General features: G+C 42.1%; 1 protein-coding gene across 4 annotated transcripts; it reads left to right on the top strand.

Moving 5' to 3' along the window:
- The first annotated feature begins 14,311 nt into the window (after window positions 1-14,311).
- On the top strand, window positions 14,312-26,830 carry LOC110486204 (zinc finger protein 281). Of its 4 annotated transcripts, none has more exons than XM_021557630.3 (7): window positions 14,312-14,502; window positions 16,725-17,184; window positions 21,154-21,249; window positions 21,466-21,592; window positions 22,031-22,114; window positions 22,284-22,402; window positions 22,674-26,830. In XM_021557630.3, the coding sequence occupies exons 2-7, from the start codon at window positions 16,777-16,779 to the stop codon at window positions 24,273-24,275; spliced, it is 2,436 nt and encodes an 811-aa protein (XP_021413305.3). In that variant the 5' UTR covers window positions 14,312-14,502; window positions 16,725-16,776; the 3' UTR covers window positions 24,276-26,830. The 4 variants fall into 4 exon arrangements, with proteins under 4 accessions (XP_021413305.3, XP_090052403.1, XP_021413306.3 ...); XM_090196277.1 differs by having other exon boundaries at window positions 14,357-14,502; window positions 16,725-16,801; XM_021557631.3 differs by having other exon boundaries at window positions 14,363-14,459.
- The last annotated feature ends 632 nt before the right edge of the window (window positions 26,831-27,462 follow it).

Raw genomic sequence — 27,462 nt, 5'->3', positions numbered from 1 at the left:
CAACAGATACCATTAATAAGAAGGGTCTAGTGGAGTCTTATATGGTGAGCTACCGAGTGGCTAGGACAGGCAAGCCCCATACTATTGTGGAGGACTTAATTCTTCCTGCTGCCGCGGATGTGGCTGGGACAATGCTGGGAGAAAAGGCCCAAAAAACTATACAGACAATGTCTTCATCAAACTACACTGTTTCATGACGCATCAGTGACATGGCAGGAGATGTTTTAAAACAATTACTGCTTCGCGTACAAGCAAGTGAATTCTATGCGTTACAGCTGGATGAGTCAACAGACGTGGCGGGCCTGGCACAGCTCCTGGTATATGTCCGTTACGTTTATGGGGGGGTCAATGAAGGAAGACATCCTCTTCTGCAAACCGCTGGAAACCAGGACAACAGGATATTTTTTAAGTACTGGACAGCTTTGTGACAACAAATGGACTTTGGTGGTCAAGATGTGTTGGTATCTGTACTGATGGTGCAAGGCCAAGAAAGGGAGACATAGTGGAATGGTAACGTGTGTGCAAGCAGTTGCTCCCAACGCCACCTGGGTACACTGCAGCCTCCACCGAGAGGCTCTTGCTGCCAAGGGAATGCCTGAGAGCTTGAAATATGTTTTGGACACTACAGTGAAAACTTTGTTAAGGCAAAGCCCCTGAATTGTGTATTTTCTGCACTATGCAATGATATGGGCAGTGACCATGTAACGCTTTTACAACATACAGAAGTGTGCTGGTCATCAATGGGGTAAAGTATTGACATGTTTTTTTTAATTGACTGACCTTTACTGACCATAATTTTCACGAGTCTGACCGCTTGCATGACGAGTTTCTCACACGACTGGCCTATCTGGGTGATGTTTTTTCTCGCATGAATGATCTGAATCTAGGATTACAGGGACTCTCCGGGACTATGTTCAATGTGTGGGACCAAATTGAGGAGATGATTCAGAAGTTGGAGCTCCTCTCTCTCTGCATTAACAAGAACAACACACAGGTCTTTCCATCATTGTATGATTTTTTTGTGTGTAAATGAACGAGTGAGTTGGTTGCGCAATTACACAGGTACTTTCCAGAAATGGATGACACAAACAACTGTCTTCGTTACCCCTTTCATGCCCTGCCTCCAGTCCACTTACCGATATCTGTACAAGACAGCCTCATTGAAATTGCAACAAGCGGTTCTGTGAAAATGGAATTTAATCAATTTTCTGGATTGAGCTGCGCTCAGAGTATCCTGCTTTGGAAAATTGCGCTGTTAAGACACTTTGCTGTTAAGACACTAATGCCCTTTGCAACCACGTACCTATGTGAGAGTGGATTCTCGGCCCTCACTAGCATGAAAACTAAATACAGGCACAGACTGTGTGTGGAAAATGATATAAGACTGAGACTCTCTCCAATACAACCCAACATTGCAGAGTTATGTGCATCCTTTCAAGTACACCCTTCTTATTAACCTGTGGTGAGTTATTCACAATTTTCGATGAACAAATAAACTTTTATATCTAAGACGGCTAAATAAAGAGCAAAATTATTGATTATTATTATTTGTTCCTTGGTCCTATAAGAGTTCTTTGTCACTTCTCACGAGCTGGGTTGTGACAAAAACTCACACTCATTCCTATGTTTAATAAATGTATCGTATAGTGTGTGTGCGGCAGGCTTACAAAGATGGCAAAAAACAACATTTGACAGAACACTGCCCCTGGTGCTAGAGGGGGTACGCAGCTGGAGGTTGAAAGTTTGAAGGGGTACAGGACTATAAAAAGATTTGGAACCACTGACATAGACTGGCCAGGTGAATCCAGGTGAAAGTTATGACCGCTTAAATCCACTTCAGTCAGTGTAGATGAAGGGGAGGAGACGGGTTCAAGAAGGATTTTGTGTGCCATTCAGAAGGTGAATGGGCAAGACAAAAGATTGAAAGTAAGTGCCTTTGAATTGGGTGTGATAATAGGTGCCAGGCGCACCAGTTTGTGTGAACTGCAACACTACCGGGTTATTCACACTCAACAATTTCCCCTGTATATCAAAAATGGTCCACGACCCAAAGGACATTCAGCCAATTTGACACAACTGTGGGAAGAATTGGAGTCAACATGAGACAGCATCCCTGTGGAATGCTTTCGACAGCCTGTAGCGTCCATGCCTTGACAAATTAAAGCTGTTCTGAGGGGCAAAAGGCTGGGAGGGGTCTTAATGTTTTGTACAATCAGTGTGTATCCAAACAATTCTTCACTGTATCACACATGGGGTTTGTCATAGTTGTGTTTAGGCTAATTCTAGGCGCAACTTATTCTGGCAGTACCTTGTGTTTATAGAGAGAGAAAGAGACTAGTGTGGCGTGGCTGATGACATACAGTAGGTCCGTTCAGCAGAGCAGTAGGATCAAATACATTCTGTTGCAATAGTACAATTGTCTGTTACTGCCATTAACAGGCCCACAAGGAGATAACCAGCTGTTTCACTGTGATTAGTAATTTAGTGATAGATAGATTCCCAGTAATCTAACAGACAGACAATGAATGGGTGTGCTGTTGTGTTCAAATGAAATGAGAATGGGTCCCCAGAGGTTAGACACTCAACTGTCACCACTTCCGCCGAAGTCGGTCCCTCTCCTTGTTCGGGCGGCGTTCGGCGGTCGGGTTAATGGTGTTGATGTGAGCCATTACCAACCTTTCAAAGCACTTCATGGCTACAGACGTGAGTGCTACGGGTCTGTAGTCATTTAGGCAGGGTGCCTTTCTGTTCTTGGGCACAGGGACTATGGTGGTCTGCTTGAAACATGTTGGTATTACAGACTCAATCAGGGACATGTTGAAAATGTCAGTGAAGTCAACCGCCAGTTGGTCAGCACGTGCCAGGAGCACACGTCCTGGTAATCCGTCTGGCCCTGTGGCCTTGTATATGTTGACCTGTTTAAAGATCTTACTCACGTCGGCTATGGAGAGCGTGATCACACAGTTGTCCGGAACAGCTGATGCTCTCATGCATGCCTCAGTGTTGCTTGACTCAAAGTGAGCACAGAAGTGATTTAGCTCGTCTGGTAGGCTCGTGTCACTGGGCAGCTCTCTTATCAGCTTCCCTTTGTAGTCTGTAATAGTTTGCAAGCCCTGCCACATAAGACGAGCGTCAGAGCCAGTGTAGTATGATTCAATCTTAGCTCTGTATTGACGCTTTGCCTGTTTGATGGTTCGTCCCAGGCATAGCAGGATTTCTTGTAAGCTTCCGGATAGAGTCCCGCACCTTGAAAGCGGGAGCTTTCACGCGAATGTTGCGAATGTTGCGTGTAATCCAAGGCTTCTGGTTGGGGTATGTACGTACAGTCACGTTACAGGGACGACGTACAGGGACGATGTACAGGGACGACGTCCTCGATGCACTTATTGATAAAGCCAGTGACTGATGTGGTGTACTCCTCAATGCCATCGGAAGAATCCCGGAACATGTTCCAGTCTGTGATAGCAAAACAGTCCTGTAGTTTTAGCATTTGCTTCATCTGATCACTTTTTTATAGACCGAGTCACTGGTGCTTCCTGCTTTAATTTTTGCTTGTAAGCAGGAATCAGGAGGATAGAGTTGTGGTCAGATTTACCAAATGGAGGGCAAGGGAGAGCTTTGTACACGTCTCCGTGTGTGGAGTACAGGTGATCTAGAATTGTTTTCCCTCTGGTTGTACATTTAACATGTTGATGGAAATTTGGAAGAACTGATTTAAGTTTCCCTGTAATTAAAGTCTCCGGCCACTAGGAGTGCCGCCTCTGGGTGAGTGGTTTCCTGTTTGCTTATTTCCTTATACAGCTGTCTGAGTGCGGTCTTAGTGCCAACATCTGTCTGTGGTGGTAAATAGACAGGCATGAAAAGTATAGCTGAAAACTCTCTAGACAAGTAGTGTGACCTGCAATTTATCACAATATACTCACTTCAGGCGAGCAAAATCTAAAAATCCAGCTGTTGTTTACAAATATGCACAGGACACCCCCCCCCCCCCCCCCCCCGTACCTCGTCTAGTTTATTGTCCAATGATTGCATGTTGGTGAGTAGTATTGACAGTAACGGAAGCTTTCCCACTCGCCTTTTCCGGGTCCTAACCAGGCATCCGGCTCGTTGTCCTCTGTACCTGCGTTGCCTCCTCTTGCAAATAACGGGGATGATGGCCCTGTCGGGTGTTTGGAGAATGTCTTGTGCGTCTTGCTTGTTGAAGAAAAAAATCTTTGTCTAATCCGAGGTGAGTGATCGTTGTCCTGATATCCAGGAGCTATTTTTTTCCCTGTAAGATACGGTTACAGAAACATTATGTACCAAATAAGTTACAAATAACGCGAAAAAACCCACATAATAGCACAATTGGTTGGGCGCCTGTAAAACTGCTGCCATTTCTTCCGCCGCCATTTTTAAGTCCAGGTCCAGGTCCAGGTCCAAGTCCAAGTCCAGTCCCTCATGATGCTGGTTGAGAGAATGCCAAGAGTGTGCAAAGCTGTAATCAAGTCAAAGGGTGGCTTCTTTGAAGAATCTAAAATATATTTTGATTTGTTGACCACTTTTTTGGTTCCTACATGATTCCATATGTGTGATTTCATAGTTTCGATCTCTTCACCATTATTCTACATTGTAGAAAATAGTAAAACAAAGAAAAAACCCTTGAATGAGTAGGTGTGTCCAAACTTTTGACTGGTACTGTATGTTGAAATAAGAGTATTGAGTCATTGTCAAATATACTCTATCAGCAACTGGCAGGAAATACAGTTTAAAATTAACGAGTTGGACCTTATTAGATTCAATGTTTATTGCTTTCCTCTGGAACAGAGTATCACAAGATTGACTGGTGTAATTTTCTCTCTTGCTCTAAATTATAGTGAGGGAGGTATCAAATAAAGAAATTATATGGATTCTTTGCAGATGTATTGTTTTCATTGATAGGCCTGTTGAAAACTGTATTAAAAGCATCCATCAGAAATTATACAGCAGATGAATATAATGGGAAGTTTTGCTTCCACCAGCTCCGTGTGTGTGTCATGAATATTGAACTGAACTGAACCAGCCTTTATAGCCCCCTAGAGTGACATCATTTTTGAATATTGTATACAGTGTCAAGACAAAGTATGTGAACCCTTTGGAATTACCTGGAGTTCTGCATAAATTGGTCATCAAATTTGATCTGATCTTCATCTAAGTCACAACAATAGACAAACACAGTCTGCTTAAACTAATAACACACAAACGATTATACATGTTCATGTCTCTTGAACACACTGTGTAAACATTCACAGTGTAGGGTGGGAACAGTATGTGAACCCTTTGATTTAATAACTGGTTGACCCTCCTTTGGCAGCAATAACCTCAACCAAACGCTTTCTGTAGTTGCGGATCAGACCTGCACAACTATCAGGAAGAATTTTGGACCATTCCTCTTTACAAAACTGTTTCAGTTCAGCAATATTCTTGGGATGTCTGGTGTGAACTGCTCTCTTGAGATGCCACAGCATCTCAATTGTGTTGAGGTCAGGACTCTGACTGGGCCACTCCAGAAGGTGTATTTACCTCTGTTGAAGGCATTCTGTTGTTGATTTACTTGTGTGTTTTGGGTCGTTGTCCTGTTGCATATCCCAACTTCTGTTGAGCTTCAATTGACAGACAGATAGCCTTACAGTCTCCTGAAAAATGTCTTGATAAACTTGAAATTCGTTTTTCTGTCGATGATAGCAAGTTGTCCAGGTCCTGAGGCAGCAAAGCACCCCAAAACTATGATGCTCCCTCCACCATACTTTACAGTTGGCATACGTTTTTGGTGGTGGTGTGCTGTGCCTTTTTTTCTCCACACGTAGTGTTGTGTGTTCCTTGCAAACAACTCAACTGTAGTTGTGTCCACAGAATAAATCCAGGTGCACTTTCGCAAACTTCAGACGTGCAACAATGTTTTTTAGGACAACAGTGGCTTCTTCCGTGGTGTCCTCCCATGAACACCATTCTTGTTTAGTGTTTTATGTATTGTAGACACGTCAACTGAGATGTTAACATGTTCCAAAGATTTCTGGAAGTCTTCAATTTACACACTAGGATTCTTCTTAACCTCATTGAACGTTCTGCTCTGTGCTCTTGCAGTCTTCTTTCCCTTTCGGCAACTCCTAGGGAGAGTAGCAATAGTGCTGAACTTTCTCCATTTATAGACAATTTGTCTTATCATGGACTGATGAACATCGAGGATTTTAGAGATACTTTTGTAACCCTTTCCAGCTTTATGTAAGTCAACAATTCGTAATATTGTCTTCTGAGATATATTTTGTTCGAGGCATGGTTCACATCAGGCAATGCTTCTTGTGAATAGCAAACTCAAACTTTGTGAGTGTTTTTTTATAGGGCTAGGCAGCTCTAACCAACATCTCCAATCTCGTCTCAAGCTCGTCTCCTGACTCCAATTAGCTTTTGGAGATTAGCCTAGAGGTGCACATACTTTTTCTGACCTACACTGTGAATGTTTAAATGATGTATTCAATATAGGCAAGAAAAATACAAGAATGTGTGTGTTATTAGTTTAAGCACACTGTGTTTTTGTCTGTTGTTGTGACTTAGATGAAGATCAGATCAAATTTTATGACAAATTTATGCAGAAATCCTGGTAATTCCAAAGGGTTCACAAACATTTTCTTGCCACTGTAGCTAACAGTGTGTTTATGCTAGATAGAAACTTACCATCTTGTAGTGGCTACAGTGCAATTCCCTCTTCCCGCTGTCAGCCGAGATGTAAAGTTTGCGCCCATTCCATAACATGGGGCTTGTGAAAGCAGCCTTCTTTTTTTTTTACACATGAAAGGATCCGGACAAGAAAATCATAATGAAATCGACTGTAAAACCCAAACCGTGAGAGCTACGAATCAATATTTCGAAGAGGTCTTCTCACAAAACAGATTGTCCAGACCAAACTTTTGGAGCTACAAACACATGTCACCAATATCAAAAGGAGACTCTCGTGAACACGAAGGTGTCAGTTGTTTTGCTCTACTACACACACAATCTTCAGGGGAGTCATCTGAAGTTAACCCAGTACTGGGCTGTAGAAATTACAAAAAGTGCATAGGGTGCAATGTGCCAAAAATAACGGGACGAAACATTCCATTTTTTTCTTATATCTCTCAGATATAGGACAGACACTTCAAAACCTTGTTGCTTATTATTTTATTTTAATTTTTTGGGCCTTTTATGAATGTGTTATTCAATGTGTTTATATGGGAGAGAGAGAGAGAGAGAGAATCAGTCATAGAGCCCATTGCCCTTTATGGTTGTGAGGTCTGGGGTCCGCTCACCAACCAAGACTTCACAAAATGGGACAAACACCAAATTGAGACTCTGCACGCAGAATTCTGCAAAAATATCCTCTGTGTACAACGTAGAACACCAAATAATGCACGCAGAAAAAAGCCGTTAAATTCTATAACCACCTAAAAGGAAGCGATTCCCAAACCTTCCATAACAAAGCCATCACCTACAGAGAGATTAACAAGGAGAAGAGTCCCCTAAGCAAGCTGGTCCTGGGGCTCTGTTCACAAACACAAACACACCTTACAGAGCCCCAGGACAGCAGCACAATTAGACCCAACCAAATCATGAGAAAACAAAAGAGAGAGAGAGAGAGAGAGAGAGAGAAAGAGACAGAGACAGAGACAGAGAGAGAGAAAAACATTAGCCAGAAGTAGTCAGCCAGAGAGCAGGAGACAGTCCACCGGGCTGCCAGCCAAGATCTTCTGTCTGGAGGGAGAGAGGCTAAATGCAATACAATATAATTAGAATCAAGTAGAACAAAATGCACCAACACAGAGATGGAATTAGTGGACGCATTTGGAATATTTTAAATGGTGTATAGGTGTCCAAGTAACATCCTCCTCTCAGAGATTTAGTGTTAAAATATTAGGTGGGTGAAATCTGAAAAGTAAAGCTTCCTATATCTTTCAATGCATTCTTCCGCAAAGGTTGGGTAAACTGTTGAGCATAAAAAAGGTGGGTGAACTGTTGAGCATAAAAAAGGTGGGTAAACTGTTGAGCATAAAAAAGGTGGGTAAACTGTTGAGCATAAAAAAGGTGGGTAAAATGTTGAGCATAAAAATGGTGGTTAAACTGCATTTACATGTGGTTATCCTCCACTAGAGCACTGGTCTTAATCCCAATATAATATTATATCGTAGAAGAAGAGCTACCGCAGTAATGTAGACACACAACTAAAATGGTTAATGATGAAATACTTGAACATATTATTTTTTAAATCGTCAACGCAATCATAATTTCTGAAATATCAACACAAAAATATCAAAGCCTTTCAAAATGTCTTAACAGCCATGTTGAGATTTCCTATCTTGTTGTTTGACTGGCAGGGCTTTCCCTCAATGAGGAGCTTAGTTTTGCAAATCAAGGCCAGCCACTCAGCCTGGCCTGTCAATCATCCCTCTCTCCTTGGCTTCCAATAATAGACAAAGAATGTAATGTGATATTCAGAAATTCTATTTTGTGCGGATGGTCTCTCGTGTTGGGTGGATCTGGGGGGAGGAGAGACAAAGGAACAGAGGAAGGGAGACAGAGGAAAGACATAGTAATGCAATGCCCTGAATTATAGATGAGTAAAGAGAATTGATAACCATCTATGAGCAGTTTGTCAAGTGACCCAGCAAGTTGCCTTAAATACCAGTTGAGGTAATGATGTCTGAGTCCCAAAATGGCACCCTATTCCATATTTAGTGCACTAGTGCTCTGGTCAGAAGTAATGTACTATAAAGAGAATAGGGTGTCATTTGGGACTTAGATTGTGTAAGATTTGTTTTCCTGCTGTCCTAGTCGAACCTATAGTGGGGTAATACTTATCATATGATATTACAGTTGAAGTCGGAAGTTTACATACACTTAGGTTGGAGTCATTAAAACTATTTTCAACCACCCCAAAAATGTATTGTTAATTAACAAACTATAGTTTTGGCAAGTTGGTTAGGACATCTACTTTGTGCATGACACAAGTAATTTTTCCAACAATTGTTTGCAGACAGATTATTTCACTTATAATTCACTGTATCACAATTCCAGTGGGTCAGAAGTTTACATACATTAAGTTGACTGTGCCTTTAAACAGCTTGGAAAATTCCAGAAAATGATGTCATGGCTTTAGAAGTTTCTAATAGGCTAATTGTCATCATTTGAGTCAATTGGAGGTGTACCTGTGGATGTATTTCAAGGCCTACCTTCAAACTCAGTGCCTCTTTGCTTGACATCATGGGAAAATTAAAAGAAATCAGCCAAGATCTCAGAAAAAAATTGTAGACCTCCACAAGTCTGGTTCATCCTTGGGAGCAAATTCCAAACGCCTGAAGGTACCACGTTCATCTGTACAAACAATAGTACGCAAGTATAAATACCATGGGACCACGCAGCCGTCATACCGCTCAGGAAGGAGACGCGTTCTGTCTCCTAGAGATGAACGTACTTTGGTGCGAAAAGTGCAAATCAATCCCAGAACAACAGCAAAGGACCTTGTGAAGATGCTGGAGGAAACAGGTTCAAAAGTATCTATATCCACAGTAAAACGAATCCTATATTAACATAACCTGAAAGGCCGCTCAGCAAGGAAGAAGCCACTGCTCCAAAACCGCCATAAAAAAGCCAGACCACGGTTTGCAACTGCACATAGGGACAAAGATCGTACTTTTTGGAGAAATGTCCTCTGGTCTGATGAAACAAAAATAGAACTGTTTGGCCATAATGACCATTGTTATGTTTGGAGGAAAAAGGGGGATGCCTGCAAGCCAAAGAACACCATCCCAACCGTGAAGCACGGAGGTGGCAGCATCACATTGTGGGGGTGCTTTGCTGCAGGTGGAACTGGTGCACTTCACAAAATAGATGGCATCATGAAGGAGGAAAATTATGTGGATATAATGAAGCAACATCTCAAGACATCAGTCAGGAAGTTAAAGCAAATAAGTCTTCCAAATGGACAATGACCCCAAGCATACTTCCAAAGTTGTGGGGAAATGGCTTAAGGACAACAAAGGCAAAGTATTGGGGTGGCCATCACAAAGCCCTTGTAGTCAGGCGCAGGAAGCAGAGAGTTAAGGGTAGCGCTACTTTTTAATGCACCACAACGGTGAACAGACCCCAACCCAAACAAATGCCCCAAACACAGGGGACTTAAACAGTCCAGCAAAAATCCAAACACACGGACAACCGTGACATACAGCCATGTACACTGAAATAATCCCGCACAACCAGCAGCCGGGACGGCTGGTAAATAAAGCCCAACCAATTAGCCTAAACTAAACACAGGTGCAACCAATAAACAGAAAAGGGGGAAAAGGGATCAGTGGCAGCTAGTAAGCCGGTGACGACGACCGCCGAACGCCACCCGAACAGGAAGGGGAGCCACCTTCGATAGGAGTCGTGACAGCCCTGAACTCAATCCTATAGAAAAATGTATGTGCAGAACGGAAAAAGCGCGTGAGAGCAAGGAGGCCTTACAAACCTGACTCAGTTACACCAGCTCTGTCAGGAGGAATGGGCCAAAATTGACCCAACTTATTGTGGGAAGTTTGTGGAAGGCTACCCGAAACATTTGACCCAAATTAAACAATTGAAAGGCAATGCTACCAAATACTAAAATTGAGTGTATGTAGATTTCTGACCCACTGGGAATGTGATGAAAGAAATAAAAGCTGAAATAAAGCATTCTCTCTACTATTATTCTGACATTTCGCATTCTTAAAATAAAGTGGTGATCCTAACTTGCCCTAAGACAGGGATTTTTTTTTAGGATTAAATGTCCCGAGCTGACAAGGTACAAATCTGTCGTTCTGCCTCTGAACAAGGCAGTTAAGCCACTGTTCCTAGGCCGTCATTTAAACTAAGAATTTGTTCTTAACTGACTTGCCTAGTTAAATAAAGGAAAAATCAAAAAAATAATAATAATTTTAAAAATTCAAAAATTAAATGTCAGGAATTGTGAAAAACGGAGTTTAAATGTATTTGGCTAAGGTGTATGTAAACTTCCGACTTCAACTGTGTATATATAAGTGATAGAACTACGTTATTTGTATGTTAACAAAGTCTATTAAACTGAATATCTGACTCCATTAAGATGATTTAGCAATGTGCAAGAGACTATTGATGAGTTACAGTAATAGAAAGGTCTGAGAATGTAATTCTAAAGGCAAATAGATTTAATATCATTGTAAAATGAACGATACATTTTACAATACATAAAGCTTAATTAAGTTACAAAGCATTAACAACCATTACAAGGCATTATTCTAGGCATGATCAGAGAGGGGGAGAGAGAGCGAGAGAGAGAGAAGTCATTGCCTGAAAGGCCATGCACCCAAGAGTCCTTGGGAAGGAAAGAGAGAAGAGTGTATCTCAAAAGCGCAGATCAGGAACAAAGAAAAGGAGACAATGAATCCAAGACCCCTTTATAACATCTGAGTTGTTTGGATTCAAAATCTGAGTTGTTGACCAATAGTGTTACTGTAAAGTTAACCTCCAATCAGCAGTTAGATCTACAGAATGTAAAGACAACTGAAACTCTGCTTCATAGAGGTGTGACAGAATGGGGGATGTCAAGAGCAACACAAAGAATGAAATCTAAGACAACACAAAGGAAATCCTTGCATATAGTGTAAAGAGTCACTTGGGGGGACTAGGCCACCCTACAGACCTGTTCATCCTTGGTAGTCAAGAACAGCTTGCAGTGTACAGACTAGCTCTCTCCACAGTCTCCTCTGCACAGAGAGAGGATTGGTTTACCTGGGGGTGCAGTGGTGGGGAAGCCTCTGATGCCTTTCTGCCCCATCCACAACCTTAACTTAACCGCTGGGCTGGAAGGAGACAGTGATGGAAAGCTGATCTTTATCTACACTCGAACTGACAATACAATGATAAAATCCCTGCAACTAAACTATTCGAAAAGAAGGTGTTAGAACCTGAAAGGGTTCTTTGCCTGTCCCCATAAAATAACCCTTTGAAGAACCCTTTTTTGGTTCCAGGTATGACCTTCAGTGTATGAAAAAGTACAGAATTGTCATACTTGAGTAAAAGAAAAGCTACCTCATTAGAACATTTTAAAAAATTCTACCTGAGTTTAAGTCTAAAAGTTTTTGGTTTAAAATATACTTTAGAATCAAAAATAAATGTAATTACTAAAAATATCAAAAGTAAAAGTATAAATAATTTCAAATTCCTTATATTAAGCAAACCAGACAGCAAAATGTTATTGTTTTTTAAATGTAAGGATAGCCAGAGTAACACTCCAACATTCAGACATATTTTACAAATGAAATGTGTGTTTAGTGAGCCCACCAGATCAGAGGCAGTAGGGATGACCAGGGATGTTCTGTTGATAAGTGCGTGAAATGGACCATATTTCTGTCCTGCTAAGCATTCAAAATGTAACGAGTACTTTTGGGTGTAAAGGAAAATGTATGGAGTACAAGATAAAAGTAAAAGTAGTCAAAAACATGAATAGTAAGGTAAGGAACACCCAAGGTAAGGTATCGCCAAAAAAATACTTATGTAGTAGTTTAAAGTATTTTTACTTAAATACTTTACACCACTGATAACCCTTTTGGGTTCCATGTAGGACCCTCTCCACTGAGGGTTCTACCTGGAGCCAAAAAGGGTTCCCATATGGGGACAGCCAAAGGACCCTTTTGGAACCCTTTTTTCAAAGATTGTGGTCCTGTGTGTGTGTGTGTGTGTGTGTGTGTGTGTGTGTGTGTGTGTGTGTGTGTGTGTGAGAGAGAGTATGTCTATCAGTATGTGGTCGTAGCGTATGTTAATACTGTTAAAGAGGTGTCTTGCTATGCATGAATGATGAATTTTCTGTTTAATGGAGAGGAATGTTTAATCTATGGCCTACGTATAAATGTACATTCTCACCATCTATTCTCTGATCATCCCATAGCTCTCTGCACAGCTGCCATATGCACCCCAGCCTAGCATTGTGTCACACTGCTGAATTTGATGATTAGAGAAGTCCTAATGCATATTTAAACGCTTTGAAATGAGAAGTGATTTGACATATACAGCTGCTGTCAGCATTTATGGGTTGTTATCAGGAATATATTAAGAAGACGGGGGAGGGCAGTGGGGCACACATGAAAAGGCAGCCCACTGACCCTCTGCATTAACTCATACCGTCTCCATTTCAATGATGCTCTCCTCTGAATTAATTGGGTTGTTAACACAGGCAATTAGGAGTGCAGCTGAGACCAGAGGAAACGGGGGATAAAGTCTGATGAGTGGTGGTTAGATATATACACATTCATTCACACATGTGAATGAATGTGGCCCTTATTCATATCCAATTCAGAGATTCTGCATCACTTCAGAGAATGTCTCCCTTGGCTCGTTCGACGTTTGTTGTTAGTAGGCTATTCTTGTTCCCTCTCTCATTCTCTTTTCTTATTTTATTTTACTTGTTTTTAAGGGTCGCTCTCTTCACAGGAGACTTTACCATTGTGATTAATTAGTCCGAAGCTATTTCAGGAATGTATTTACTTTGTGCTATATATGCCACAATATTCATGCAGCACAGTATCATTGAATAGCATAGCTCTGTCAATGTACACTTTAAAGAGCTGGTGAGGTGTCCTATTTCTTCAGTAATTGGGACCCAGGGGGACAGTCACAGTTTTGAAACGTGTACACAATGAGGGAGGCAAAATATCCTCAAGGCTGGAACATAGTTTTAAGAAACCATTATTCACACTGTCAGACTTATTTTTACGTAGGTTTCAGGAAATAACTCATTAGATATTGTGGATGCATAGTCTACCCTAAATGTTACATTCCCAATCTGTAATTTCAAAAGCCTGACCCTACCATTTTGTTTGGTATAACATAGGATAAACAACGAATGGAGTAATGCAACCTAAGATTTTGGTTTATGATAGACAGTTGTACTAAATTCCCAAGGCATGTAATATTCTACAAGAATCAATGGGTATCCTGGAACATTGCACATTATTATTTCAGTGTCTTGCATATTTGATTTACACATAGGCAACTACAACCAATCACACACCCTTTTATAAACTGATAATAGAGTTTTCATAACATTCCATTTTTGTATTCTAAATTTAATCTGATTATTAGTCTGGTTTAGGTAGTTAAAAGGCATTAGACCTATCAATTATGCTAACACACATAACATGTATGAAATGGCACAGCACCTTCAGTTATGCAAATTACACTTATATTTCTGTTGAATTTGGTGTACGTAGGCAACAGTGTCGTTCAAAATGTTAACGCATATGTCCCCGCACTGCGTGTTAATTCCCGGTCCAGTGCTCCCGGATCAAGAGTCTGTCTGTGACTCTTCGCAGGACCCGTCCGCTATACCCATAATTCACCGCGCTGAGACAAAATGAAGGAATACAGCCACTGCGGGAGAACAATGTTTGGGCTCTAAAGATTGAAACGGACGACCAAAGGTGAAATAAACCAGCCGAAAGAGCTATTGGTGGTCATGTATTGGTAAGAAAAAAGGAAATATATATTTTGGGCGAGTTTAAATATGTGAAACTCAGGCAAGAGTGTGGGACAGACAACAAAGCGCAAAGCTAGATAGCATACCGTTGCTGGAGCCGAGCATCATCAATTGTTCGCTTGAGTTGCATGGGCCATTTGTTATGGGTACGTCGCACGTATGCTCAGATATGGTTTATTTCAGTCCTCACCTGTTAGAGGTTCAAGTAGTTTATATCAACTGGTTTAATTAGTTAGCCAGGTATTATGTATTTCAGAACCGGAAAATGAAAACGAAGCGCTCACAATATGTTGACGAATGACGACACACCGTGTTGTCTAAAATCTCTTGCGCGTGCATACGCCGACTCGCAAGTTTGTCAATCAAAATGATTTTAGAATTAATTCCATACCTTGGAATCGATGTAGGACTACGTCAGGCGAGAACGGCAGATCCTCACATGTTTGTTGTAAAATTAAATTCATTCTATGATCTTAATGTAATTTTTACAGAGTATTACTGTTCTCTGCTGATGGCCATATTAGCTCATTATTGCATGATCCTGCATCACAAAGGCCCTGGCAGGCTGGTTAGCCAAATGGCTAATTGCTTGGTGGCTAGCCAGACGTTAGCAGTAGCTAGCTAGCGGTCTTTCTAGCCCAAGTGAGTGACACTCGATGAATAAATCACAGTTTAGCACTGGGAACCGATTTGGCGCCTACGTCATTACTTTCTGATTTTTTTTTACCACTGAATTCGTTTTAATTTTCAACTAACGCTTTCTTACAATACATACCATTTTACTGTAGCATGTTACATATGCATCTGTTAGCTAGCTGTTAGCTTTATTTGGTATCAGCATGCTAGCAAGTTTCATCCAATGCAATTGCAATCGAGCTAGGCTAGGTATGCTGGTGGAGACAATGAAGTTCAGAGACACGATTAAGTTACACGTGAAATCTGAAGCTATTCAAATTAACTGTGTTTTGTGAATGAAAACACACTATTGTAAAGTAATTCAATTGAATACAAGAAACTGGCTAGGTAATGGTAGTCTGGACAATGTTAAATTATGAAATTGCTGCTTATATTTTGTTATCGCTATTTCACCGAGTTAAGCTATCAGTGCCACTGATATCTTCCTCAAGGTGATGCACTGGTTTGGATGATGTTGTTCTTCTTATTCCAAAATCTCCATTTTGATTTTGCCTTTTGGAATCCTCTGTCATTCCTCGTTACATTTGTAAAATAGCACAGCAGCTGAGACATGCCTAACCTCAGTCATCTCAAATGTCGTGTTATGATGGTAACTTAGAAAAGTGTTAATTTTGTGAGATCAACCTAATCTTCCTGTAGCTATAGACACGTATATTAAACAGCCAACGTTTTGCAGTATACCCATGTTATCAGTTTTATTTTGTTTCTTGATAGTATTTCAGTGGCTAGTACTGGCTACTCTTGCTTGGTTCTTTAACTTTAAAGCCCATGTTTGATGGGTGTCCTATGATGATGACGACCTGTAGTCACAGATTAAAATACAGAAATGGACCTTCCCTTTACCTCTATAACCTAACTGGGCTGTTGCCTTTTTTAGTTAATTAGCCTAGTCCTCAAATAGGATGACAGATTAACACGCTGCTTCAGGTTTATTCCGCTCTCTCATAGGACGTCAGGGTTTAACATATTATAGGCTATACCTTTTACCCAGGTTAATTCAGCTACATCTGAGGTTGACTGAAGACTTTCTAAAAAAAAATAGCCTGTTTTTAGGGTACCATAATTCACACAAGTCAGACTCCAGACCGTGGCTGTTTGTTGTTGACCCACAAACCCTTATTATTAATCTGGCTAAGCACTTGATGGGGAGATCAGAGTGCATGAAACTGATTCCTCAGGGACAGCCCATTGTAACAATGCTGCCCATCCAGTCAATGTCTGTCTGGACAGTTAATTTATTTCATGTGAGTTGGTGTCAGCAGCACATGTAAACCAAAAACAAACCATCATATATCACTGATGGAAAGGCCACCCAGATGTTAATGTTTCTTTTCCACTCATCCAGGAGTGCTGCACTGCAGCTTCACCCTGCTCTCCTCTCAGCTGTGTCTGTGCGACATATGCTATCTGAGGGGAGAAACACATTTTTAGAGCAGAATACACATTTCCGTTCGCTATAACTTATGGACAATAAAGTTGCATTGTACTTCAGCATCTGCTCTTTCTTTCCCAGGATGGTTCCGGTTGGCTCCCTTTAGTTGAACCTGCCCACCACCAAGTTCATCATGAGCATCATTCAAGACAAACTAGGTAATGACTTCCTGCGCTCCAATGGGAGCATGGACTCCAACTTCTCCCCTGGCATGATCATGTTCAGTCACCTGCCCCCAGTGACCAGCTTCACCCGGCTGGCCACCCAGTCTGTTATGCAGGACCTGCCAGGCCCTCACGAGATGATCCTGAAGAAGGAGCGGGACTCTCCAGACTGCAGCATGGCTGGGGTGGGCGGCCTGGTGGAGTATGGCGGGGTGGGGGACTATGTCCATGCCATGGACATCAAGCAGGAGAAGATGACAGAACATGACTACCGTCAGCCGCTGTACCCTGGAGGCCCGGGGAAGAGCACAGAGCTCCTGGAGGTGTCCATGGGCAACCACCAGAATCTGCTGGTGCATGACCTTAGCCTAGGCAACGTAAGGCCTTCTGACACATCAATACTTAGACGGCTGGTTTCCCACACACACAAAGCCTAGTTGTGGATTAAAAAGCCTTCTCAACAGAGATTCTCCATTGAAATAGCTTTTTAGTCCAGGACTAAACTTAATCTGTGTCTGGGGAACCAGACTGTAATGTTCTTTAAACCAGAGAATTCAAGGCAAGGCACCACACCATAATAGGGATTTAAAAAATAAATAAAAAAATCTTATTTGTATCACCATCAACCTTTACCGGTTGTATGTAGACAAATGACTTTTTGGTATTACACATTGTCATACATATTTTATTTAAATATGCAAATTGGGCAATATATCATTAAATATGCACATGATTGCATATCACGCAAATCCATTTTTCTGGACACTGGATGAAGTCAGCCTAAATATTTTGGTTTCACTCCAACACTCCACGACCGGACTTGTCCAGAGCAAATTGTGGGTAAATACTTTTTTCATCTTTCTATCTGTAAAATACTAAAGACATAGATGTAGGTAAAACACTTTTTTGGCAAATGTTTCCCAACAAGATCTTACCCAGAAGAAAAAATTGACAAGATATCCTCAATTTCCTCTCGGCAAGTCTACCTAAGCATAACCATACAGAATTTGGTGAAGCCAGATGCTTCTGAAGCTGAGGAAATGAGTTGGTTGGTGTGTGGGAAGGGTCTGACTTTCAGTAAATGGCTGTTGAAGAAAAGTACAGTGAAATTAGGCTGTCAAACGCCTATATAGACCCAATCACCATCTCCAAAGTAAGTTACTAAATAGACCCGTTTGTAACATTCTCTATGAAATGTACTTTTAAATTGTGTAATTCAATGTAGTGAGCTTTGAAATGATTGTATGTGCATTTTAAAGTGGTTAAAATGAATTATGTTGATGACTAGTATGATAAACTAAAGAAAATATACATTTATCTAAATTCAGCAAAAAAAGAAATGTCCTCTCACTGTCAACTGCGTTTATTTTCAGCAAACTTAACGTGTAAATATTTGTATGAACATAACAAGATTCAACAGCAGACAAAAGGGGGGGGGGGGGGGTCAAAAGTAACAGTATCTAGTGTGGCCACCAGCTGCATTATGTACTGCAGTGCATCTCATGGACTGTACCAGATTTGCCAGTTCTTGCTGTGAGATGTTACCCCACTCTTCTACCAAGGCATCTGCAAGTTCCCGGACATTTCTGGAGGGAATGGCCCTAGCCCTCACCATCTGATCCAACAGGTCCCAGACGTGCTCCGTGGGATTGAGATCCGGGCTCTTCACTGGCCATGGCAGAACACTGACATTTTTGTCTTGCAGGAAATCATGCACGGATCGAGCAGTATGGCTGGTGGCATTGTCATGCTGGAGGGTCATGTCAGGATGAGCCTGCAGGAAGGGTACCACATGAGGGAGGAGGATGTCTTCCCTGTAACACACAGCTTTGAGATTGCCTGCAATGACAACAAGCTCAGTCCGATGATGCTGTGACACACCGGCCCAGACCATGACGGACCCTCCGCCTCCAAATCGATCCCGCTCCAGAGTACAGGCCTCGGTGTAACGCGCATTTCTTCGACGATAAATGCGAATCCGACCATCACTTCTGGTGAGACAAAACCGCGACTCACTTTTTGCCGGTCCAGTGACGGTGGGTTTTTGCCCGTAGGCGATGTTGTTGCCGGTGATGTCTGGTGAGGACCTACCTAACAGGCCTACAAGCACCCAGTCCAGCCTCTCTCAGCCTATTGCGGACAGTCTGAGTGCTGATGGAGGGATTGTGCATTCCAGGTGTAACTCGGGCAGTTGTTGTTGCCATCCTGTACCTGTCCCGCAGGTGTGATGTTCGGATGAACCAATCCTGTTCAGGTGTTGTTTCACGTGGTCTGCCACTGCAAGGATGATCAGTGGCCGTCCTGTCTCCCTGTAGCTCTGTCTTAGGTGTCTCACTGTACGGACATTGCAATTTATTGCCCTGGCCACATCTGCAATCCTCATGCCTCCTTGCAGCATGCCCAAGGCACATTCACACAGTTTAGCAGGTACCCTGGGCATCTTTCTTTGGGTGTTTTTCAGAGTCAGTAGCAAGGCCTCTTTAGTGTCCTAAGTTTTCATAACTGTGACCTTAATTGCCTACCGTCTGTAAGCTGTTAGTGTTTTAACGACCGTTCCACAGGTTCATTAATTGTCTATGGTTCATTGAACAAGCATGGGAAACAGTGTTTAAATCCTTTACAATGAATATCTGAAGTTAATTCATAAAAATCCTATTATCTTTGAAAGTCAGGATCCTGATAAAGGAACATTTCTTTTTTTGCTGAGTTTAGTTTGACATGTACATTTCTGAAAAAATAATAATATTAAATGGCCCAAAATACCAACAAAATCTCAAAATTGATAGGTAAATGCAAAAATATAATTTCAGCCTATGGTGTCTGGCCTTGACCCACACCAAATTTCCCTCTTTTGTTGTGTTAAAAAATAAAGGAAAATGTTCTCTATTGAAATGTCTAATTTACTGCAGCATTACAATTAGTAAAAAAAAATATATATAATAATTACTCCGGAGGTTTGGTTGATCAGATATCCACCTGTCTTTTGGGGTGTGGGCTTGTAACATGGCCAATCTCACCAAAGACTGATGGATTGAGGGAATGTGTGAAAGGGTGGGGGCAGCGGAGAGGGAGTATTTAGTAATGGTGACCTAAATATAAGGCATCAAATGCAAAATATGTCCCTCCCAAAACGATTGAGATTGTGCCTCTCCGTGTGAATGGAAATGTCTTGGCAAGGACACGGTCGTCTTGTTTGAGCTTGCACTCACACATTGTCTTTACACACACATGCTCTCTCTCTGCCTAACAATAGCCAGACTCCAGAGGTTTACTAGGCAGCACTTGGCATGCTCATTGAAAAGCTAGACATATCATTTCCTGCTCACTAAATATGGTTTATTAGTTTATCCAAGGACATCTTAGAGAATACATTACATTAACTTTGAGATGTTTTTATTTAACCTTTTATTTAACTGTGTTATCTATACACATGTATGATTATATTACTGAGGAGACTATCATTTTTCTCCACTCAAAAAGCCGATTCCCTGCTAAAGTTATGAGTAGTTTCATTTGGAGTGCAGTCGGAGCAGCCCAAATGGTGCTATTATTTTCAGGATAATGACATGCATGTGAGCTTGCAGACATTTTGAGCCCACTGATCCTGCGCTCGTTTGGTTGCGGAAATGAGACGGGTTTGTTTTGGCTAGCCTTTCCCCTGATCTAATACAATGATTGGTTGATATTTGAGAGCTCCGTCGTCTTTCACATGCACCCATCCACACTCATAGGCTGTGTCTGACTTTTGACCAGGGCCCATAGGCCGTTGGTCAAAATTAGTGCACTATATAGGAAATAGGATGCCATTTCAGACAGCCATGTTCTTAGTATCCATATGGTGTTGGGAAGTGTAATTGAAGTCCCAGTGTCCCTTTCCTAAACCACAGACCCTTTTGTTTGAAGATTGCTCTTCATAGTGGGTGAACATGCTGAATATTAATGAGTCTGTATTTACACTTGAGTTGCTAGTTAATAAGCATAGGCCTTTTCTATGGGATTCTAAGTGTGTCTCAAATGACACCCTATTCCCTTTTATATAGGCCATTTTGATATGCATCCTAAATTAACAGCAGCTCTCCCATTTGAATGACTGCTTAACTGTCTGGAGAGATGCACAGGGGGAGCCATAAATATGTGGTTTATTACTCTACCTTCTGGCACTTCCCCAAGGCAGCCTTCTGCAATGGCTGAAATGAGCTTTCACTAAATGCTGCATGAGTCTGTTTTTGTCTTGTGTACACATGCAATATGTCGGCTATGTGACTGAACTAGGCCCTTCCCATTCTCTCAAGTGCTCATTTAATTAAGTCTTCTTGCTCACTGTGCGCCTCCCTTTTGTCATCCAGCTGCCGAGTCGGTTAGGAAAGGAGTCCTCAGGAAAGAGAGGTCGAAGGTCAAATGGTGACGAGAGCAAGCCCCGGCGGAAACGTGGAGAGCCTAAGGTATGTGAACTGTCAATTCTATTCAAGTTGTATGTGTTTGATATGCATCCTAAGTTATCTTGATTTAGATATAATTCATTTTTCAATAGTTTATTGATCCATTACATCAAAGTATATTTTTTTCCTGAACTTAGTTTCAATCTTCAGTGAAACTATCATGCATTAAATAAATTAAATTGCATTTGTTAGTTGAATTGACCTTCTTTTGTCCAAAAGCAATCAATGATGCCGGATGCAGATGGAGGCAGCCTGTGGCCCAACGGGAAGCTCCACATCTGTGAGCACTGCAGCGCATCCTTCAGGAGCTCATACCACCTGCGCAGACATGTCCTCATCCACACAGGTACCCAGGACCCTACTGACTGATCTATTAGGCTAATTTTTAATCTGTTTGTTTTTTAATGAAAAATTATATCTTGAGGGAACATTTTTCACTTTCACAAACGAAAGAAGTTCAGTATTTGTGTTGAATTGAATAGACAGACGAGATGTTTGTTATGGGAGGTCCTCATTCACACGGGTACCTAGGCCACTGATCAAAATGTCTGTTCATTTCTAGCATTCGGTGTGGTCTCGGTTGGTTTTTCTACTAGATTATAAAAGCAAAAATATCTCCAGAAATTTTTGGAATAGATTGTGTGGTTAGAAAAACAAGTTTTTCACAAAGTCACTGTAGGAAACCTTGAAATTAAACCAGTGCAGTATTAGTTTTGAATAGACTAGGCAGACACAGAGGATTTAACTTAGTAACCATAACTGTGTGGCTGTGGTGTTGCCTTAGGTGAGAGGCCGTTCAGGTGCAGCCAGTGTAACATGAGTTTCATCCAGAAGTACCTACTACAGCGGCACGAGAAGATCCACAGCGGTGAGTGGCGTGTCATACATCCCACACACACGTCAAGCACACTAATGACGCGTGAGAGGAAAACAGTCAATTACCTTTGTGCACCAATAGTTGGATGACACAATGAGCAAACCTATGTTTTGTAGATGGTTATTTTTCTTTAGATCTTCTGTGATGTTTCCCATGACAGGAGAGAAGCCTTTTTGCTGTGACCAGTGTAACATGCGCTTCATTCAGAAATACCACATGGAGAGACACAAGAGGACCCACAGTGGAGAAAAGCCATACAGATGTGAGACCTGCCAACAGGTAGTGACCTCCACATGAAAAATCTACTGAAATAGGTTGACGTGGGTTGGGAGGGGAGTGGTTATGATGCATGTCTGTTTTTAACCTGTGGAAGCAGCAGCACTTTTGAATGGCCAAAACAAATGTCCCCTCGGGGACAATGCATCCTAATATGCCCACTTCCATTATGGCATGACCTGACAAGTTATATTTCTCGGGATGGAAATGTCTTTGTGTCTATCCCATTCTGCTGTTTACAATCTGTACCCTACTTATGGTCTCTGCCCTGCAGTTTTTTTCTAGGACAGACCGATTACTCAAGCACAAGCGAACCTGTGGAGAAGCCATGAAGAAGGGTCTGGAGCCCGGGATGTTGGACCTGGGCTGTGAGGACATGGGGCAGGGCAGCTACGGAATCACTCAGGGAAACACTGGGGCCTCGGGCCGGAAGAGGGGCAAGTCCAAAAACTCTGAGGGAGGGGAGCGCAAGAGGAAGAAAGCGGCGGGACCGGCTGAAGCGGGAGGGCTGGGCGGAGCACACATCCACGGGGCGCCGTCGGGAGGCTACAGTCTCCATGACTACAGCGTGGAGAATCACACTGTGTCCTCGTCCACTCCGCCAGGGCCCAGTATGCACCACGAGCATCAAGGCAGAGCCCCTAAGATGGCCTTCAAGAAGGCCAACCGTAAGGCCCTGGACCAGGGGGGCTTGGGGCAGGCCAAGCAGGGCACTATGGAGCAGGGTGAGGGTGTGGGGATGGTCGGGATGGGCCTCATGCAGGGCTCTGAGGCCAAATCGGGTCCCACCAGCAGCAACTATGATGATGCCATGCAGTTCCTCAAGAAGAGACGCTACCTTAACGCGGCCAACAGTGCAGCATCAGGGGCCGGGGTGGCAGGAAGCAGCACCAACGATTATGAGGTCAACGTTGGTCACCTGTCGTCCCAGCAGTCGGTTATCCAGGGGGTGGTCTCAGGTGTGATGGACAGCGACTCGCCCCTGAGTCTGCTAGACTCCTCCCCCATGGGCGTGGACAAGCACGACAGGTCGGGGATCCCTGACGAGGTACTGCAGAGCCTGCTGGACCACTACACCCAGAAACCAGACAGCTCACACCACGACGTGCACTTTGACCTCAGTGACCAGCACGTGTCGCTGCACCCTGTCTCAGCAGATGGCTCTGACCTGAGCCACGATGCAGACTCTCCCAGCCCGTCTGGAGACAAGACGGTCATTATGCACGAGTACTCCCGCTTCTTGCTGCAGGCCCTGGAACGCACCAGCCACAACACAGGCTTCCCCCTGGACCCCGGGCCCCCAGCTACAGGGCCCTTCACCAGCACCCACCAACGCAACCCACTCTTTACAGACAAGCACATGTACACTACGTCCCCTCTGGAATGTGGCTTCGGCCAGCCGGTGGCCTCTCCCACCCTGCCCTCCTCCGTGCCAAAGTCCCACTTTGCGATGCTGTCAGACTCCTCTCCGCAGCACAGCTTCCACCTAAACAGCCTGGAGCCTGCCACCCACCAGCAGCTTACCCCTTCTCAGGAGCTCACTGACCAGATGGAGAAGCAACACTCCTCCTCTTCCCCCTCCTCCTACCAGATCAACCCATCTGACCTGGGCAGCCAGAAGGACTCGCAGAACCTGGCTTCTCTGGACCCCTCTAAGGGCTCCTACACGATCGAGAACTTTGCCCAGGCCTTTGGATCCCAGTTCAAGTCGGCCGGCCGTGGCGCCTTGTCGTACGGCGCTGACTCTTGCGGGGAGGTGGACCACAGGATAAGGACACCAGTCTCCGAATTCTCAGGGTATACTAGTTTGTTAGCCGACGTCAATGAGGCAGTAAGTACAGGTTCCAAAACCCCAACAAGCCAAAGCTACAGATAAGGGCCTGGGAGGGGACAGCATTCTGTTGGAGTTTCATGTTTTGTCCATTTTTTATTATTTTTTTTCTAAAAAAAATTTAGTGCTCCTATTTTATTCTTATTTTTATTAAGTGAAGTTTTAATTATTATTATTACACTGCCGCTATGTGTATGCCTCAACCCTCTCCCCAGGACTGGTCTTCAAGGACTATTCAAATGCAATTTTTTAAGATATATTTTTTAAGTAAATATCTATGTATTTAGTCTGTTTTTCTTGTGTCCTTTTTGGTCTGCTCGTTAATCGTTAGAATGAAAAGTACCTTTTTTTGAAAAGCAAACAGAGTAGCAATGAACTTGTTTTTTTTCTCCCATGAGCTTAAGGGTTTTAGCAATCAACTTTACAATTGTAGCTAGCATAATAATGAGAATAACAATGATGGTGGCAGGAAATAGCCCAGAACTGAAATAGCAAAAAATAAATAATGATATTGTCTGTTACAAGGATAAGTATTACTCAGGAAAAAGTGTAAACGGAGGAAATTGTATAGTGCAGTGAGCACTCATTTTAGAGGTGTAAATTTGCAACTACAAAGAGGATGCTTTGTGTGGTTATTTCTTGTGTTTTATACCTTGGTTGATGAGTGCAACAAATAATGGAGGCTGCTGCCAGCTCACTTTTACTGAGAACACTTTCCACTTAGCTATATAGAGATTATGGTACTTTCTTGTTAATGTGAAACTCATGTTTTCTTTCAATAAGGGCCATATATATTTATAGCAATATATACATGTATAATAACAGCTATAATCATTCTGGGGAACTGCCAGGTGAGGTAGAGGAATTGGGGTGGGGGGAGTATAAATTGTTTTCCTTGTTAGTTTGAGGAGAACATAGTGACTCTATTCCTTGGCCAATAGAGGTTGCTGTTGGACAGCTGTGGAATGGCCTTCCTCATATTTCTCCCCTCTTCTTCCTCTTCAATTATTTTCTTTCCTTAAAAGAGTCCGATTAGCACTTTGAGCCATTTAATTCATTGAATAAACTAAACTACCCCATAAGATCATGGAAGACATTTTGAAACAAACTGACTTGCTTTCTAAAGAGATGTGTTTATTTGGTTGGGGTTACTACCGTATGCAGATGTGGGGTTGAATGCATCTTGAGCAATGGGCTGTTAGGGGAAGGGGGGGCTTTGGTTGGGATGCCCTAAGTTTGGATGACATGGTCTCTTATGGGAGGGGGGTGGTTTGGGCCGGGGGAGTTTTTATTTTATTAGCATTATCTCCTGGATGTTATCATGTGTAGGTCATGGGGGGGAGGGGGGGGGGGGGGTTGTTTTAAGGAAATGTATTAACGGTGAAATTGAGAGTGAATCTGTTAAGTAATTCACCACTCTGTTTAGCATCTTTGCTTTACTATTTAAATTTAAAGTTAAGTGTATAAAAGTGGCTGAATATTTCTTCCCCTGTTACTGAGACAGCCTGGAAACCATGTAAGGAAGTGATCATGTGATTAAATATAACCCATATACCTATAACAAACCCAAAGCATTAGACATTTCTGGTGTGCTGGCACTACCACAATGGTATTTTATGAGGAATGGGGGTGCCTAGTCCTGGAAAATGTTGTCTACAAATAAATTCTGTGCGTCCCAAATGGCACTCTATAAAGTGCACTACTTTTGACCAGGGCCCATAGAAGAATAGGGTGCCATTGTGGACGTACACATATGTACATTTCTCTGTGCATGTGTCTAATGCATCGTTTGATTATGTAATTTCTTGCGGTCCTGCAATGAATCTTTAATTTATTTGATGTACTTTTGTAAATCAAACAATTGCATTTTCTTCCATAGCAACAACTGGCCTTTTGTGCTAGAAATGCTGTCACACTTTCTTTTAAAAAATATATATATATTCTATTTTTATTTATCCTTTTATTTCCTTATGCCCCTTTTTTGTCTTGCAGTCATTCAGCCATGTTTCATGATTCTGTAACGTTGCAATATCATAGGGAACAATGACTGACCACTACAACCATGCTCTGTTTTTATTGGATAGGTGGCTGAGAGGTGAACAATAAGGACATTGACCTTTTTCTATACCTCGTTATCTCTAAACACACAAGCAGGGACAGGACAAAAGGTTGGATGTATGGAGCAGAGATGCTGTCGTATGTGGCTATTTTAAAACATTGTGTTAATGACATTTATTGGACAAGGAGGGTATATTATTGCTTTAGGGTTCTGTAAATGCCTAATCATGCCAGCCAGTGTTGCAGTCTACAGTTCAACTCATTGTCTCCAAGGGAACATTTGTTACTTCCTATATTGTATGCCTATTGTTTACAAAATAATTTACAAAACACTACATCTAAATCTTGCCCCGGTTTATTATTATTATTCGCATAACTTTTTTTGTACAGCTCTTTTTTTTTTTTTGTCAGCACACCAAATTTGTAGCTGAGGTTATCTTCCCTCTTATTTTGTTCCAGATTCTTGTAATGATTTGCAGGGCTGTACCTGTCCAATGAATTTATAATTGATTAGGGAAAAACAATAAATGCTGTTATCACGATTTTGTTGATTTTGGTTTGACACTTAAACAAGTGGTTTGTTCAAATGGTGTTTTACACGAAGTCCATGAGGTGTGGGTCAACTGTTTGTTCACCTGCCCGCAACTGCTAATAACCCATTGCTAAAATCTGATGCCCTGACCCTAACCTGCAAATATAGAAAATATATTGTAGGCTACAGTCAGACGGTGGAATTATTATTATTTTTTTGAGGGGGTGCAGGATTTTTTGCGTTTGTTGCCTAATGTAGATGTAAACTCGACAACAACAAAAAAAATAGGCCCTTTTTCAAGACCCTGTTTATCAAAGATAATTTGTAAAAATCCAAATAACTTCACAGATCTTCATTGGAAAGGGTTTAAACACTGCTTCCCATGCTGGTTCAATTAACCATAAACAATTAATGAACATGCTCCTGTGGAACGGTCGATAATAACTTCTTATGGCTGGGGGGCAGTATTGAGTAGCTTGGATGAATAAGGTGCCCAGAGTAAACTGCCTGCTCCTCAGTCCCAGTTTCTAGTATATGCGTATTATTTGGATCGAAAAAACACTGATGTTTCTAAAACTGTTTGAATGATGTCTGTGAGTAAAACAGAACTCATATTGCAGGCGAAAACCTGAGAGAAAAATC

The sequence above is a fragment of the Oncorhynchus mykiss genome, chromosome 13 (genome assembly GCF_057628025.1).
Source record: "Oncorhynchus mykiss isolate SJ-2025 chromosome 13, ASM5762802v1, whole genome shotgun sequence".
Classification (NCBI taxonomy): domain Eukaryota; kingdom Metazoa; phylum Chordata; class Actinopteri; order Salmoniformes; family Salmonidae; genus Oncorhynchus; species Oncorhynchus mykiss.
The sequence above is the reverse complement of the archived record's forward strand: the minus strand, read 5'-3'. Positions and strand labels throughout refer to the sequence as shown.

Excerpts from the sequence above, each read along its gene's own strand:
- LOC110486204 (XM_021557630.3), top strand. The coding sequence starts at position 16,777 with ATGAGCATCATTCAAGACAAACTAGGTAATGACTTCCTGCGCTCCAAT. Across the intron at positions 17,185-21,153 it reads ATGACCTTAGCCTAGGCAAC|CTGCCGAGTCGGTTAGGAAA; the intron begins GTAAGGCCTTCT and ends TTTGTCATCCAG. Across the intron at positions 21,250-21,465 it reads GGAAACGTGGAGAGCCTAAG|CAATCAATGATGCCGGATGC; the intron begins GTATGTGAACTG and ends TTTGTCCAAAAG.